General features: G+C 37.9%; 1 protein-coding gene across 2 annotated transcripts in view; it reads left to right on the forward strand.

Moving 5' to 3' along the window:
• The window catches only part of WDR70 (WD repeat domain 70), a 305,434-nt gene that overhangs the window by 94,551 nt on the left and 193,867 nt on the right, over positions 1-17,016 (forward strand). For both annotated transcript variants that reach the window (XM_078066655.1, XM_078066656.1), the window contains one exon: positions 16,419-16,495. In XM_078066655.1, coding sequence (XP_077922781.1) covers positions 16,419-16,495 — 77 coding nt within the window. The remainder of the gene's footprint in view (positions 1-16,418; positions 16,496-17,016) is intronic.

A 17,016-nucleotide genomic window follows, 5' to 3' on the forward strand; every position in this document is an offset into this window, starting at 1 on the left:
TAGAGGGCTCATATCCAGATATGTTTATAGATTGTGGGTCTTAGGTAGGAAACTGAAAGTGTCACCATCTGCTGGAAGAGTCACTAATTTTGTGTTGGGAGATGTTGAGGTGAAGCCTTCAGTAAGATAGTAAAGACTTAGAATAGCTATTGACGGTTGTGAGAGAAAAATGACTAGAAGAACTATGGGAGCACTAAGGGCTGTAGAATGTAAATTTGCAGAGACAGTCATTCTGCATATTTGTATGATGTTCTTGAGTCTTATTCAGGAGCCTGGGTGTTTGAATGGAATACAGTGATGAGGAGGAGGGAGTTATTCCAGAATAAAAGTTGTTCATTGTAGGTAAAGCAAAAGGACTTTCAGGTTTATGCTTAAGGAGTGGATGAATGAAAATAAAGAAGGTTGAAGAACTGGAAGATAGGAGGTTATGTGACCAGTAAATGGAATATATAGAGCCCAGAACATATCAGCTGAAAAATATTTGTTAAATCAATAAATACTGGAAATTCATGGTTTCAGAAAAGTAACTATTTGTGGTAATGGCAGAGTTAGCTGTAGCTGGGGCTGCTGAAATATATTGGAAGAGGTCGTTGGAGTTGAGTAGATCACAGAAGAATGAATTTATCTCTTCAATGTATTCAAATGGATTTTAAAATCACTCAGAAATTAGAAAAACTTGGACTTCAGAGTCTTTGATTCATAGAAGGAAATGACTAAGAGTGTGGATGGATCACAACAGGGATCGGCAAACTACAGCCTGTGGGCCAAACCAGCCTGCACTCTGTTTTTGTAAATAAAAGTTCTATTGGAAACCGCCATGCCTGTTCATTTACTATTGTCTGGGGCTGCTTTTGTGCTCCAGTGGTAGAGTTGAATAGTTGCAGCAGAGACCACGTGGCCTGTCAAGCTTAAAATACTCATTATCTGGCCCTTTAGAGAAAAAGTTCGCCAACTCCTGTACTAAAGCTGTGAACATTTTCTGCAGCAAAATGTATGCACACAAAACTTTGCTGACAATTTTAGGAACTTTTGTGATTCCTAACAGCCAAAGAACGGACTCCGGGTAAGAAGGACTTTTGGATCCAAGTTCACACTGTATTCTCTGCTGCATTTCATCTAATCATGTGAGTTGCCTCTGTTAGCTAGCTCACCATGCCAAAGACATGGCCACTTTCATTTGGGTGGGTCACAGAGCCTCACCTCATTCAGTGACCACAGATGGCACTGCATCAGAGCGGCTCTTTCCAGTTCTTGTCATGTGGCAGCCACGAGAGTATGTGTAGATTAGTACAAATCAGCACGCGTTGCGCTGCGCCCCCGCCCCATCTGTGTGTGTGTGTGTGTGTGTGTGTGTGTGTGTGTGTGTGTGTGTGTTTAGAGGACACCAGTATCGATCATGGTTCAGTAATGTCCTCTCTTTAGGGAGAGGATAACATTTATGAGAAACAAATGGATGCTTAATTCTTCCAGGCTATTTCCAGTTAAGGCTGTTAAATAAAGGGATTTTTTTCAGGAGTGCCTATGTTTAGATAAGGGAGGAAGAGAGAAAAACTAGTTTATTTGATGAAAAGCTGTTTTAGTCACTAGCTGTTCTTTAGTAGGTGTCACTTTAAAATTTTTTCCGCTAATGTTAGCCACGGTACTGAATCTGTTTAGATCCATTTAAGAATCCTTAGTTGAACTTGATTTTTGTTATGACTAATTTTGGTCACTGTTTTAACACAAGGGTACTTAACATTCCCATTGCCTTTGTCATGCTCCTATCTTACAAACAAGAAACAACATTCACAGTCTTGTAGATTTTTTACAGTTTAACCTCCTTGTGTTCATATTCTAGGTACTCAGCAGTTAAGGTGCCCACATATCCTTTGGATCTTAATGTCTTCTGTAATAGGGATCATTTTCTTTTGGTCCTCTTAAAAATATCCTTTATATTCCAAGATGCTATTTCAACTCTAATCAACAAATACCAGTAAAGAACCCTATTTTCTGGGGCTTGCCTTCAAGACCTGAATGGTCTTGGTGAGTTGTTGGGTTGTTGCTCGGACAAAGTACTGGAAGTGAGGGTCCAAGAACTAGACTGAGCAGCATCCATCTGTAGAATCCCTGAGTCTGGGAGTGGGAGAGGAAAATGGTACATGGGAACTGACTGGGATGTAAGCAGACTATGTGTTAGATTATAGGGCCAGGCAGAGATGTCAGTGAAGATGGAGTTCAGTTAGGCAGAGGAGAGTGCAGCAGGTGTGGAGGAGTCTGCAAGACTGAGGAAGCCAAGGCAGTTTAGGCTTCTACTTTGAGACTCTCTATCCTCTTCTATAGCTATGTCAATATCCTTTCACTAATACCATACTGCCTTGATTATTGCATCTTTTTAGTATGTCTTAAAATTCGATGGTGTGTTCAGGTGCCTGGGTGGTTAAGCGTCTGCCTTCGGCTCAGGTCGTGATCCCAGGACCCTGGGATCGTGTCCCTAGTTGGGCTCCCTGCTCAGTGGGGAATCTGCTTCTCTCTCCCTCTGCCCCTCCCCCTGCTCATTCTCTCTCTCTTTCAAATAAATAAATAAAATCTTCAAAAAAATTTGTCGGTGTCACTTTGTTCTTTGTCTCAAATTGGGCTATTTTAGTTTCTTTTTTAAAAAAAAAAGCTTTTTTTTTTTTTTTTAAAGATTTTTATTTATTTGAGAGAGAGAGTGAGACAGAGAGAGAGCACAAGAGGGGGGAGCGGGAGAGGGAGAAGCAGACTCCCTGCTGAGCAGGGAGCCCAATGCGGGACTCGATCCCAGGACTCCAGGATCATGACCTGAGCCGAAGGCAGTCGCTCAACCAACTGAGCCACCCAGGCGCCCTTAAAAAAAAAGCTTTTAATTACAGTTATCATACAGTGTTATATTAGTTTCAGGTGTACAATATAGTGATTCATCTACATACATCACCTGGTGCTTGTCATGACAAGTGCACTCCTTAATCCCTATCACCTATTTCACCCTTCCCTCACCCACCTCCCCTCTGGTAACCATCAGTTTGTTCTCTATAATTAAGGGTCTGTTTCTTGGTTTCTCATTCTCTCTCTCTTTTTTTCTCCTTTGCTCATTTGCTTCATTTCTTAAATTCCACATATAAGTGAAATCATATGGTATTTGTCTTTCTCTGACTGGCTTATTTCACTTAGCATGATACTTTCTAGCTCTATCCATGTCCTTACATATGGCAAGATTTCATTCTTTTTTATGGCTGAATAATATATATATATACATACCACTTCTTCTTTATCCATTCATCAACACATCAATACATTCATCAATACACTTGCACTGCTTCCATAATTTGGCTGTTGTAAAAGGAATGCATGGATCCCTTTAAATTAGTATTTTTGTATTCTTTGGGTAAATACCCAGTAGTACGATTGCTGCATCATAGAATAGTTCTATTTTTAACTTTCTGAAGAATCTCCATACTGTTTTCCAGAGTGGCTGCACCAGTTTGCGTTCCCACCAATAGTGCACGAGGGTTCCTTTTTGTCCTCATCATCGCCAACACCTGTTGTTTCTTGTGTTGTTGATTTAAGCCATTCTGACAGGTGTGAGGTATCTCATTGTAGTTTTGATATTGGGCCCTTTTAGTTTCTTCACTTTTTCACATACATTTTAGAATTATCCTGTCTATACATACAAAGAATCCTGCTAGGATTTTGTTTGAAATTATTTTGAATCTAAAGATTATTTGGAGAGGTGCCTGGGTGGCTCCATCAGTTAAGTGTCTGACTCTTGATTTTGGCTCAGGTCATGATTTCAGGGTAGTGGGATGGAGCCCCATGTTGGGCTCTGTGCTGGGTGTGGAGCCTGCTTAAGATTCTCTCTCTCTCCCCCCTGCCCTCCCCGCCACTCCCTGTTCGAGCGCTCACTCTCTCTCTTTCTCTCTCTGTCTCTGAAAAAAAAATTAAAAAAAAATTAAAGTTAAAGAAAGGTCATTTGGAGAGAATTGGTATCTTAACTATATGGAATCTTTCAGTTCACCAACAGCAATATATCTCTCATTTATTTAGGTCTTTTTTTTCTTTTATTCAAGTTTTACAGTTTTTAACATAGAGCTCCTGAACAGATTTCATTAAATTCATACTTAATTTATCCTTAAAAATTTCATTTTTTTAAGCCATTATAAATGGTATCACTTAAAAACGCCTAGTAGAATTTGCCAGTGTAGCCTGGAGTTTTCTTTTCCCTTTTTTCCAGAAAATTTAAACTATGAATTCCATTTATTTAATAAGTATAGAACTATTCATGTTATTTCTTTGTTCTTGGGTTGAGTTATGATAGTTTATGACTTTCATGGAATTGGTCCATTTCCTCTAAATTAGCAAATTCATGTACATAGAATTTTTAGTAATATTTCTTTAGGGTCATTGCTCATATATTTTTTCCTGATGTTGGCAATTTATGTTTCTCTTTTTTTTGGTCTGGCTAGAAGTTTTCAATTTATCTCATTCATTTGTATTTCTCTGCTGTAGTTCTGTTTTCAACATTGATTTCTGTTCTTATGCTTTCTTTCCTTTTGCTTGTTTTTCGTAGTTTTCTAATTTCTAATATTTTAAGGTGGATGCTTTAATTATAGAGACTTGCTTTAGCTTTTCTTTTTTTAAAAGACTTTATTTATTTATTTATGTATTCATTCATTCAGAGAGTGCACAAGTGGGGAGAGGGGCAGAGTGAGATGGAGACAATCTCAAGCAGACTCCGTGCTGAGCACAGAGCCTGGCTCAGGGCCCAACCTCATAACTCTGAGATCATGACCTAACGACCCTGAGATTGTGACCTAAGCCAAAATCAAGAGTTGAATGCTTAAGCAACTAAGCCACCCAGGCACCCCATAGGTGCATATACACTTATAATTGCTATGTTTTTTTGGTGAATTGATCCTTTTATCATTATATAATGTCCCTCCTTATCTCTTGTGATTTTTCATCTTCTGATGTCAACCTTGTGTGATATTAATATATTCACTCAAGTTTTTAAAAAATTATTGTTTGCTTGGTATATTTTGTTCTGTATTCATTTATTCAACATTTATTTATTTATTTATTTTTAAAAAGATTTTATTTATTTATTTGACAGAGAGAGACACAGCGAGAGAGGGAACACAAGCAGGGGGAGTGGGAGGGGGAGAAGCAGGCTTCCCGCGGAGCAGGTAGCCCGACGTGGGGCTCAATCCCAGGACCCTGGGATCACGACCTGAGCCGAAGGCAGACACTTAACGACTGAGCCACCCAGGCGCCCCGTGTTCAACAACATTTATTGAATGTCTGCTAGATTAAGCCGTCATGAAATTTATATGCCAGTGGGGAGATATTGTAAATATGCAAAAATATATATCACAAAATCAGAGAGTAGTAAGTACTATGAATTAAAATGAAGCCAATTAAGGGGATGGAGAGTGACTAGGGGCTTGTAGATAGAGTAGTCAGTGTGGCCTCTCTGAGGGGGTGGCATTCAGGCTGAGACCTGGATGAAGGATCCACGAGGGAGCCAGCCACACAGATATCTGAGAAGGGGCCATGCAGAAAGAGGAACAGCAAAGGCTATTCTGTTCAGGGCTCTGAGTCAAGGTGTTTCTAGATCTTTCTCAGTTCTTTATTTTTAACCTTTCTATATCATTATATTTCAAGTTGGATTCTTGAAAGAAGTGTATTGTTGGGTCTTGCTTTTTAATGTATAATGGTAATCACTGTCTTTTAATTGGTGTACTTAGCTCATTTAAGTTTAATGTAATTATTGATATGGTTGGATTTAATTCTACCATTTCATTATTTTTGCTTCTTTCTTTCTTTTTTTTTTTTTTTAAAGATTTTATTTATTTATTCATAAGAGACAGAGAGAGAGAGAGAGAGAGAGAGAGAGGCATGCTCCCCGCTGAGCAGGGAGCCCGATGCGGGACTCGATCCCGGGACCCTGGGATTATGACCTGAGCTGAAGGCAGATGCTTAACCATCTGAGCCACCCCGGCACCCTATTTTTGCTTCTTTCTGTTCTTTGTTCTCTGCTTCATCTTTCCTGACTTCTTTTAAATTATCTGAGCATTTTTAGAATTTCATTTTTATTTACCTGTTAGATTTTAATTATGTCTCTTTGTATAGTTTTTTAAGTGGTGGCTTTAGGGAACTATAAAAATATATTTTAAATTTTATATACTCTACTTAGAATTAATATTTTACTATTTCAAGTATAAAATAGGAATTGTGCAACCACATAGGCTCTTCCTCCAATCCCGATGTAGTTGTTATATGTGTTACATTTACATACATTGAAAATCCCATCAGGCAATGATAATTTTTGTTTTTAATTAGTTAAGGGTGAAACATATTGTTCTACTTACTCAGATATTTACCCTTTCTTTTGTTGTCTCTTCATTGCTTATATTCCAGGTTTCTCTTTGTTATCCTTTCCCTTTTCCTTGAAGAACTTATTTTAGACTTTCTTTTTTAATTTTTAATTTTGAGATAGAATATACATACCATAAAATTCACCCATTTAACATGTATGTTCAGTGGTTCTCTTATCATTTCCCTTTCACTTGAAGAACTTTAGACTGTCTTTTTTAATTTTTAATTTTGAGATAGAATACCATAAAATTCACCCATCATCCTCAATTCTACCACACCTCAAAGACCTATGCAATTGCTAATCTACTTCTGTCTCTCTAGATTTGCCTATTCTGGATATTTCATGTAAATGGAATCATACAATATGTGGACCTTTCACTTAGCATAATGTTTTTAAAATTCATGTTGTGGCATGTATCAATATTTAATTTCTGTTTGTTGTAAAAACAATATTCTATTGTACAGATATACCACATTTATCTCTTCTTCAGTTGACGGACTTTTGTGCTGTTTCCACTTTTTTTACTATTATGAATAATGCTACTATGAACATTCATGTACAAGTTTTTGTGTGGAGATATGTTGTCATTTCTCTTAGATGTATACTTAGGAGTGGAATTTCTGGGTCGTATGGTAACTCTATGTTAACATTTTGAGGGACTGACAGACTGTTTTCCAAAGTGTCTGTAACATTTTACATACCCACTAATAGTGTATGTGAGGGTTCCAGTTTTTATACATCCTTGTCAACGCTTGTAATTTTCTCATTTTGTTGTTGTTGTTGTTTGTTTGTTTGTTTTTAATGATAACTGTTTCAGAGGGTGTGGAGTGGTGTCTCTGTGGTTTTAATTTATATTTCCCTGATGGTTAATTATGTTGAACTTCTTTTTGTGTATATATTAGCCATTTGTAAATCTTTTTGAGAGAAATGTCTGTTCAAATCCTTGCGTGTTTTAAAATTGGGTTGTCTTTTTATCATTGAGTTCTGTAAGTTCATATATTCTGGATTATTAGTCTTTTATGAGATATATGATTTGCAAATATTTTCTCCCATTCTTTGGGTTGTCTTTTCATGACCTGCTTCCTATGATGGTGTCCTTTGAAGCACAAAAGTTTTAAATTTTGATGAAGCTCAATTTAATTTTTCCTTTGTTTTGTGCCTTTAGTGCTGTTGCCTAAACTATGCTCATGAAGAATTATGCATATGTTTTCTTCTAAGAGTTTTATAGTTTTAGCCCTTACATTCAGATCTTGATCCATTTGGAGTTAATTTTTGTGTGTGGTGTGAGGTAGGTGTCCAACTTTGTAATAAGTATTCTTGAAGTAAAAGAATTTTCGAATTTTCTTGGCTATTCTTTGAATTTCCGTATGAAATATATGATCAGTTTTTTCAATTTCTGTAACATTTCTTTTAAATCAGGTGACAAATTCTCTAGTTTTCTTTCATCTTACAATGTATTTATTTCACCTTCATTCCTAAAGTACATTTTCTGTACATTTAACTTAGAAGTATTTTTCTTTCAGCACTTTAAAAATGTTGGTCTGCTGTCTTCTGGCTTTATTTTTGATGAGTCCCCTGCAGTAATTCAAGTATTTGTTTTTCGTTATATAATGTGTTGTTTTTTTATATTTGCGTTTAGGATTTTTTTATCTTTGGCTTTTAATAGTTTAATATGTGTCTAGGTGTAAGCTTTAAAAATTTTTTTAGTTACTATTTTTGTTTTTATTTAGTTCATCCTGTTTGGCATTCACTGAGGTTCTTGGATCTGTAAATTTACCTCCTTCACCATTTTTGGGAAATTTTTAGCCATTATTTCTTCAAATATTTGTCTGCACCTGTCTCTCTTCTCCTAAGTCTTATATAACATGAGTACTAAATTTTTTGATATTGTCTCGTAGCTCTCTGTGATTCTTCTCATTTTTTTCCTGTTTAGACTGAATTATTTCTATTGATCTGCCTGCAGGTTCATTGAATCTTTCCTCTTTCATATCCATTCTATTATTGGGCCCTTCCAGTGGATTTTTTATTTCCATTATTATATTTTTCAATATGACCAGATATCCCTTTTTTAATAGTTTGTTTTTCTTTGCTGAGCACTTCTGTCTTTGCATTTGCTTCAAATGTGTTAACTTTCCTTATATGTATCATGGTCATAAATGCTGATTTTAAGTCTTTTTCTGATAATTAGAGCATTTGGATCCTTTTGTGGTTGGCATCTTTTATCTTATTTCTTGGGAGCTGGTTAGGTTTTCCTGGTTCCTTGTATGATTATTTTTGGATTGTATCCTTGACATTTTGAATATTGTGTTATGATATTCTTAGTTCTGTCCAAAACCTCTGGAGAATGCTAGGTTTTTTGTTTGTTTGTTTGTTTTTCTGAGTGTGTGGTTTCTTTTTTAGCTGAGAGTCAACCTGATTAGTTTTAGACTCTTAAGTCCTGACCTGCTTCCTATGAGCTGTTTTTCCTTGCAGCATTAATTTCCAAAGCATTTGTATGCTATTCTGGTTTTCCCCATGTGCATGTTACCCAGGGACCCGTGTGGACCCTGGCTGGTAGTCCACACCATCTTCAGTTCTCACTGCTTTTCTAAGGTTAATTCTGGTAGGTTTCACACAGTGCACCTCAGGAATGAGTGCAGGTATACAAATTTAAAGGGTATTTTTCTCCACCTTTCTTACCCCTTCACCCCATGATTTTCCCTTTACTCTCTTGCAGGGGCTTTCTGTTCTGATGTTCTTGCTAGAAAATCAGACATTTTTGGGGGCGCCTGGGTGGCTCAGTCGTTGGCCGTCTGCCTTTGGCTCGGGTCATGGTCCCAGGGTCCCGGGATCGAACCCCACATTGGGCTCCCTGCTCGGCGGGAGGCCTGCTTCTCCCTCTCCCACTCTCCCCCTGCTTGTGTTCCCTCTCTCGCTGTGTCTCTGTCAAATAAATAAATAAATAAATCTTTAGAAAATCAGACACTTTTTATGCAATGTAGCAGTTCCCATAAATGTAGCTTATGCCTCTAAGCAAAGCTGGAGTGGGGTGGAAAAATAAAAATTTCTCTGCCTGCAGCAGCTGTTTCTATGTGTTGGTGGGTAAAGGCAGTGTAGCTACCTGATGTAAAGCATTGAGTATCAGAAGTGTTCTATTCTACGTATGTTGGTAGGTTATCTGCTTTGTTGCTAATACTGGCCAAGTAGAAAACACGGAGTGTCAAAAGTGTTCTGACACACAGGGTTTGCTGTTATTGTTGCTTGTGGTTCAGGGGACTAGGCACCATGCCTCTTTGTTGCTGGTTCTTTCCTGGTATAGGGTCAGGAGAGTCAGCAAGTATCCCCCCTGAAGGGCTGCTTCTGTTACTGAGAAGACAACTGCTGTTTTGTTGCTGGCACTCGTCTGCTGTAATGGCCTCATAGAGCCACTGCTGCTGGTTGGGAAGATGAGAAGTGCCACCCAGAGCCAGTACTTGCCTGGTGTGGAAAGGGGGAAATCGATAGTTCTTGGACCTGTAAAGGACTTCTTCCATTTCTGGTGCTAGCACTGAGGAGAGACTTGCAGCTTTGTTACTTGTGCTTGGCTGGCATAGGGTAGGTCAGATCACAAGAGCTTTGTCCCACAGGCCCTTCACCACCCATCTGCCACCCCGTGCCTTGGAGAGAGGAACCTTTTTTTGGAACTTTCTGTCCGCTCTTGCTATCAGTTGTTAGTTGTGGACTGCCCCAGAGCCCAAGTCAAGAAATACAGAAGGCAGAAACCATCCCCCAACTGCTCTTTAAGACTTGGGTTCTATACCCTTTTTGCTTGCTCTTATTCACTATTCATTGTCTTCTGGTAGTTTCGTCCCTCCCATCCCCTCCCCTCCTGTCCTTGCCTTGCCCCGCCCCTTCTCATTAAATGTAGGCTCCATGACCAGTGTGGAGCCTAGTGTGGGACTTGAACTCAAAACCCTGAGGTCAAGACCTGAGCTGAGATCAGAGTCAGATGCTTAACTGACCGAACCACCCAGGTGCTCCTTACCTTCTTTATTTTGTTCAGAATTTTTTGTTGTAATTAAATGGAGAGATGGGGTAGAATGTGTGTATTCCATCATGAGTGAAATTGGAATCTCCTATAAAACATACTTTAATTCACTCCAGTTCTCTGATCAAAATTATGAGCTAGGACTTCAGTACCTGTTCTTGGCTTTGTGCAACAAAACTTACTGTACTTGACTTATGCATAATGAGAATGCTAGAAGTCTAGTGAACCACACTTGATGTGCAATGCAGGAACAATGCCCCACCCATGCTCTAAACCTGGCTGCCTGATAAAATTGTGGTGGTCATTGCCAGAAATTGGATATCACAGAGTACCACTGCCTCTTAAGAACCAGGAATTTTGTCTTGCAGGAGGTGTGGTACTGTTGCCCTTAAGGAGACTGCTATGGTCTGAATATTCTCCGGAATTCATATGGTGAAATCGTAACCCCCAAGGTGATGGTATTAGGCGGTGGGGCCTTTGGGAGGTGATTAGGTCATGAACGTGGAGCTCTCATGAATGGGATTACTGCCCCGTGAAAGTGGCCCAAGAAAGCTTTCTTACCCCTTCACCATGTGAGGTTATAGCAAAAAGACAGCCTCTGTGAACTAGGAAGTTCAGATGCTAAATCTGCTGGCACCTTGATCTTCAACTTCCCAGCTTCCAGAACGGTGAGAAAAAAAATGTTTATGGCTTATAAGCCACTCAGTTTATGGTATTTTTGTTATAGTGCCCTAAATGGCCTAACATGGAAAGTTAGCACTCCATTGTCCATGAGTTACAGCTCAAGGGAATGCAATGGCTGGAGCTGGATTGCATTCCTGTGTCACATCTATAAGGGAGGCTGACAAAGTTAGCACCTGACTTTTCCACTTCTCTATGAGAGGTAGTCTCTGTCTTCTACCCCAAGAATCGTTATGGGGGGAATTTCCTAAATAGAAAAGAGAGTTCATGTTCTCCATGGCCAGAGAGAATGACATGTTATTTGTGTAGTCACCATTTACACAACACAGTTGCTTAGTTTGCAAACTTTGCCTTCATCTGTGGTTACAGCCCAGACCCAGTTTTTTAGGGAAACCTTTGTCTCTGTCTTTAAAACATATCCCACATCTTCTTAACCTCTGAACACTTCAGTGCTGCACCCTAGTCCAAGCCACTGTCAGTGTTCGTGTGGACCACAGCACTATCTTCTTAATTCCTGTTTTGACTTTGCAACAGGCTTTTCTTCACAGAGCAGCCAGAATATTTTTTTAAGCGTTTATTTTGATATAATTTCAAGTTTACAGAAAAATTATAAGAATAGTATATAGAACTTCCTTATGCACCTTTTCTGGATTCATCAGTTGCTAACATTTTGCCCCATTGCTTTATTCCCCCCGCACTTCCTTCAGCAACTAATATGAACTCTGTCCCTCTTTCCCTCCCCCACACTCATATATCTCCCCCCCACTCACATATGTATATGCACATACATACGAATTATGTGTGTAATATTCCCCAACTTTTGAAATAAGTTGCAGCCATCTTGCTCCTTTACTCCTAAATTCTTCAGTGTGGTTTTCCTAATAATGTTATATTTTTTTAACATAACCATGAATTTAACCTTGATAAAATACTGTTATCTAATCCGTAGTCCACAGTTGTCTCAACAATCTCCTTTATAATTATATTCCCACCAGCTTAGTAGTTGTACCTTTTTTTTTTTTTAAAGATTTTATTTATTTATTTGAAAGAGGGGAGAGTGAGAGAGCAAGCATGAGGGTGGGGGTAGGGGCAGAGAGAGGGGGAGAGGAAGGCTCTCTGCTGAGCAAGGAGCCCGACGTGGGGCTTGATTCCAGGACCCTGCGATCATGACCTGAGCCAAAGGCAGATGCTTAACTGAGTGAGCCACCCGGGCGCCCTTGCCTTTTTGTTTTTTAATTGGGAATAATTCCTCTACCTTTTTTTTAAAAAAAGAATCTTTGATATATTTGAAGACTATAAGCCATTTATTTTATAACTGTGTAGAAGTTGTAAATATATAACAACAGATATAGGATTTGATTTTGCCTGTTTTTCCTCATCATTAGAGTTTGGGTATGCATTTTTAGAAAGTCTGTCACAGAAACGCTATTGTGTTCTTCTTAACATCCTCATATCAGGAAGCACATGACACCAGTACATCCCAGTATTGGCGATGTTAATTTGATCACTTGTTTAAGGTAGTGTAATACCAGATCTCTTCCCTGCTGTTTTCTCTTTCTACTTATTAAGTAATTTGCAGGGGGATTTTGAGAGTAGGGAAATACCCTCCCTGTTCATTATCAACCTTTTCTCCAACAGTTTTAGCATCCATTGGTGATTCTTGCATGAATCAGTTATTACTGTGATGATTACAAAATGGTGATTTTTCTAACTCCATCATTCATTTTATATTTATTATCATCCTATTGCAAGGAGGAGCTTTCTCTTATTTATTTATTCATATACACCCAGGAGTTCCTAGTTTAGTCAGTCATTTATAATCCATTACTTTCATTGTTTATTTTGATGCCCTAATTGTCCCAGTAGAAGCCCCTCAACCTGCCTTTATTCTTTAACATAGCCCCATCATTTTTGCACTTTCTTATTTTTTGGCACAACCAGATGTTCCATGTTCATCTTGTATGAACAAGAATCAAATATTTCTTCAAGGAGGCCTATTTCCTTTTAGTGGAGAATGCAATTTAGAAACCAGGATCTCTGTGCTAGGCTGGGGTATCATTGCTTCCAGCCATTCGCAGTATACAAAGCTCAAGAATAACTTACACACATCCATATACACCTATATTTATATCTACCTATTAGAAATCATGGGTTCATATTGATAATCCCTGATTTCAGTCAAATTCCATAGGGTTCATTCTAGATTTTCTTCTTTCCACTTTTATAACTCCGTTTTCCAACAGGGAGAAATTCATTGTCCTCAAAAGTATTTCTTCAATTCCTTAATTCTTCATTGTAATGAAAGCAGTTCCAGAATTCTTAACGCATACCACTGCAAAAAAGAAACAAGTGTATTAACTAGAATTCAATATTTATTTATAGTTCTTTTGGTCTTTAGCCTGAGAGTATATATTAGTTTTCTAAGACTACTGTAATAAATTACCACACACTTGGTAGCTTAAAACAACAGAAATTCTTGCACAGTTCTGGAGGCCAGAAGTCTTGGAATCAAGGTATTAGCACAGCCATGCTCCCTCCAGTGGCTCTAGGGGAATCCTTCCTTGCCTATTCTAGCTTCTGGTGATTCCCGGTGTTCCTTTGGTTTGTGGCCGCGTAATCCAGTCTCTGCCTCATCTTCACAGAGCTTTTTCCTCTTTGTGTCTTCTCTTCTGACTCTTTAAGGTCACATTCACAGCTTCTAGTGATGAGGACATGAGTAGATCTTTTGGGGGACCACCATTTAATCCAGTACAGAGTGTATAGTTACTTGGATTATTATCTTCTGTTTATTCTTTCAGTGTGTTTGTTGTTCATTTGAAATACAGTAGGGTTCATTTGTTTCTGCTTATATTGAATTTTAGGTTCCTCTCAGCCTTATTTGTTTGTTTTTGAATATGCAAAACAACAGTTTCAGAAATCTAATAAGTTAATAGATATAGAATTACAAATTGTGGTGACTGTAATTATTGTAATTATGTAATTATTCTGTTGTTCTTGGGTGGAGATACTTGGGTGGAGAACAACAGAATGGGCCATAAATACATAGATATAGGGCTAGGTCGTATTATTTGAATAAGTACTATATAAACTGAGATTGGAGGAATGAAAAGAGCTTTCCCACAAATGGAAAAGCACGTGAGAAGGCCTTGATGCGGGGAAAGAGCTGGATGTATTAGAGGAAGTGAAAGAAGGCCAGTAGATTAGTGCCTGTTGGGGAAGAAGGAACACAAAGTAAGTGCGGTTGTAAAGAAAGCAAGAGCCAGAACGAGTTGTTGTAGACTATGTAAAGAGGCTTGAGAGCCAGTGGAGGACGATAAGCATTGGCATTTTTAGAAGTGTATGTATATATGTACACTTCTATGTGTGTGTGTATAAATATGTGTGTATATAAATATATATATTTTTAAAGGTTTATTTATTTGAGAGAGAGAGTGCGAGCACTGGCAGGGTGGGGGGGCAGATGGAGAGGGAGAGAGAGTCCTAAGCTGACTCCAATGCGGGGCTTGATCTCACGACCCCAAGATCATGACCTGAGCCGGAACCAAGAGTTGAACACTTAACCGACTGTGCCACCCAAGCACCCTAGAAGGATATTTTTTATTTATTTATTTTTTTTTTTTTTTTATTTTTTTAAATTTAATTTAATTTTATTATGTTATGTTAGTCACACAGTACATCATTCGTTTTTGATGTGGTGTTCCATGATTCATTGTTTGCGTATAACACCCAGTGCTCCATGCAGTACGTGTCCTCCTTAATACCCATCACCGGACTAACCCATCCCCCCACCCCCCTCCCCTCTAGAACCTTCAGTTTGTTTTTCAGAGTCCATAGTCTCTCATGGTTCGTCTACCCCTCCGATTTCCCCCCCTTCATTTTTCCCCTAGAAGGATATTTTTAAAAGACTGTATTGATTGCTAGGTGGAGCACATGAGGCAAGAATAAAAGTAGAGAGACAAGTGTCAGACCAGTTACAGTGTATAATAACTGACATAGAAGCATGAGGTAATGTTGGCTCCTGTAAGAATGGTGAAGTGAATAAGGAGAAAAGTGGATAGATTTAAAATGTATTTTGGGCTGAACTGACAGGACTAGCTAGGGGATTGAATTCCGGTGGGGAGGGGTTTTAGGTTTATGGTTGTTGGAGTATATAAGGATGACCTCCAAGTTTGTAGTTTTAGCAACTATGGAAGAAGTTGATTGCAAATGAAGTGGACATTAAGAATCAAGATTTCCCTGTTGGCCTATTATTACGTTGGAAATGCCTACGCAAATGCAAGTGTCAAGTTGATAGTTAAATATGCAACCTTAAGCTCAGGAAAGAAAATGGAATCTCAAACCTCCCATCTAGTCCCATTACTTCAGTTCATGCTTCCCTGCTGTACATCTCTGGTCCCTGTTTGTAGCCTCTCAACATAAGCAGATTGTCAGGAGTTGGCCAGATCTGTATGAGGTATTGTGGGCAATTTGGACTATAGATGGTCTTCAGGTTTATATGTGGGTACTCCAGTTCCAATTCATTCTTTCCAGAGAGCTATAGTTATTTTCCTTCTAAGTCATTTAAATATGCACATTTTGCTCCTTACAGCAAGCTTTATTTTGGACCCTTACAGAATAAGAGATTTGGCCATTATTAGGTTTTAGGCTCTTTTCTGCCCCATCTGAACATACTGTATGAGATTACTCTAGCCGACTTTGCACCTAGAAGGAAGTGTGTATGTATATTCATGTTTCATATGTACTCTGTGGTTGATTTGGTGTGTATGTCAGTTCGTATACCAACATTACATTGTTTTAATTACAGTATTTTTATATTATGCTCTATAATTAGTAGGGCTAATCTTCTTGAATCATTTTAAAGATATTTCTCCTTTTCTCACATATTTATTCTTATAGATGTAGAATTAAGATCATTGACACATTTTTAAGAAGTGTGGATTTTTTCCCTCAGCCTCTTGCTTTTGCCTTGATTATTTGTAAATACTTTCTATTCTTATTTTCCATTGAGAAGAGAGTCTTTAAAGTAGGGCCTATCTGTCTCTTATTATGGTTTTTCCATTGTTTCCTAAAGAGAGGCTGTCAGTTTCCTTTCTATTTCCTTCCTTATGAAGCACCTGTTCTATGTAAGTGCTATGTTAATTTCTAGGCAGGGGAGTTACACAGTGAATTTAAACAAAGTGAAATAAACAAAGCATATTATGAAATAAAATTGGGAGAGTATACTATGTTTGTAATTAAAATAGTGTGCTCTTGGGAGGGCTAAAAATTTACTTTAAAGTATGATATGTCGGTTTCTGGTCACTTTATTTTTAAGAATCTTTTTAAACTATCTTTTTTCCTATATTTTTATTTTTTAAGGGTCATACAGCAATGCTTCATACTGGTTCATGGCATCCCAAAATAAAGGGAGAATTTATGACTTGCTCAAATGATGCGTGAGTACTGTTGATAAATCATCTAATACATTCACGTCTTTCAATATTTTCTTTAACATTTATATTGTAACAAACTTGCCAGTGAAGTAGGGATAGATTATTAGGAATCCTGATGTTTACATTATTCTTGGTCTTTACTTTGATTTTACCTGATAGTATAAGGTTTGTTTAAATAAATATGGAAACTATGAAAAAGAGAGTTGGTATAAATTCTAGTACAGTTTATTAGGGAGATCAGTGGATCAGACTGATGCTATTAAGTGGACTCAAATGACTTTGAAGTTATGACTAATAATTTGTTACTTTTTATGGTAAAGATTGATATTTGAGTATAATACCTTATATAAGTTTATTGTTTAAGTGATTGCTTTTTGGAAATAATAACTGAAAAAATTGTTTAAATGGTTATTAAGATTCTTCAGCATTATATCTGTTGGCCTAGGACTCAAGAATACTACAGGGAATATTTGAGCAGCTTTTTCCTATATTGTTATATTGTATGATTAATTTTTAGTATTCAG

Source organism: Halichoerus grypus, chromosome 2 (genome assembly GCF_964656455.1).
Source record: "Halichoerus grypus chromosome 2, mHalGry1.hap1.1, whole genome shotgun sequence".
Taxonomy (NCBI): Eukaryota; Metazoa; Chordata; class Mammalia; order Carnivora; family Phocidae; genus Halichoerus; species Halichoerus grypus.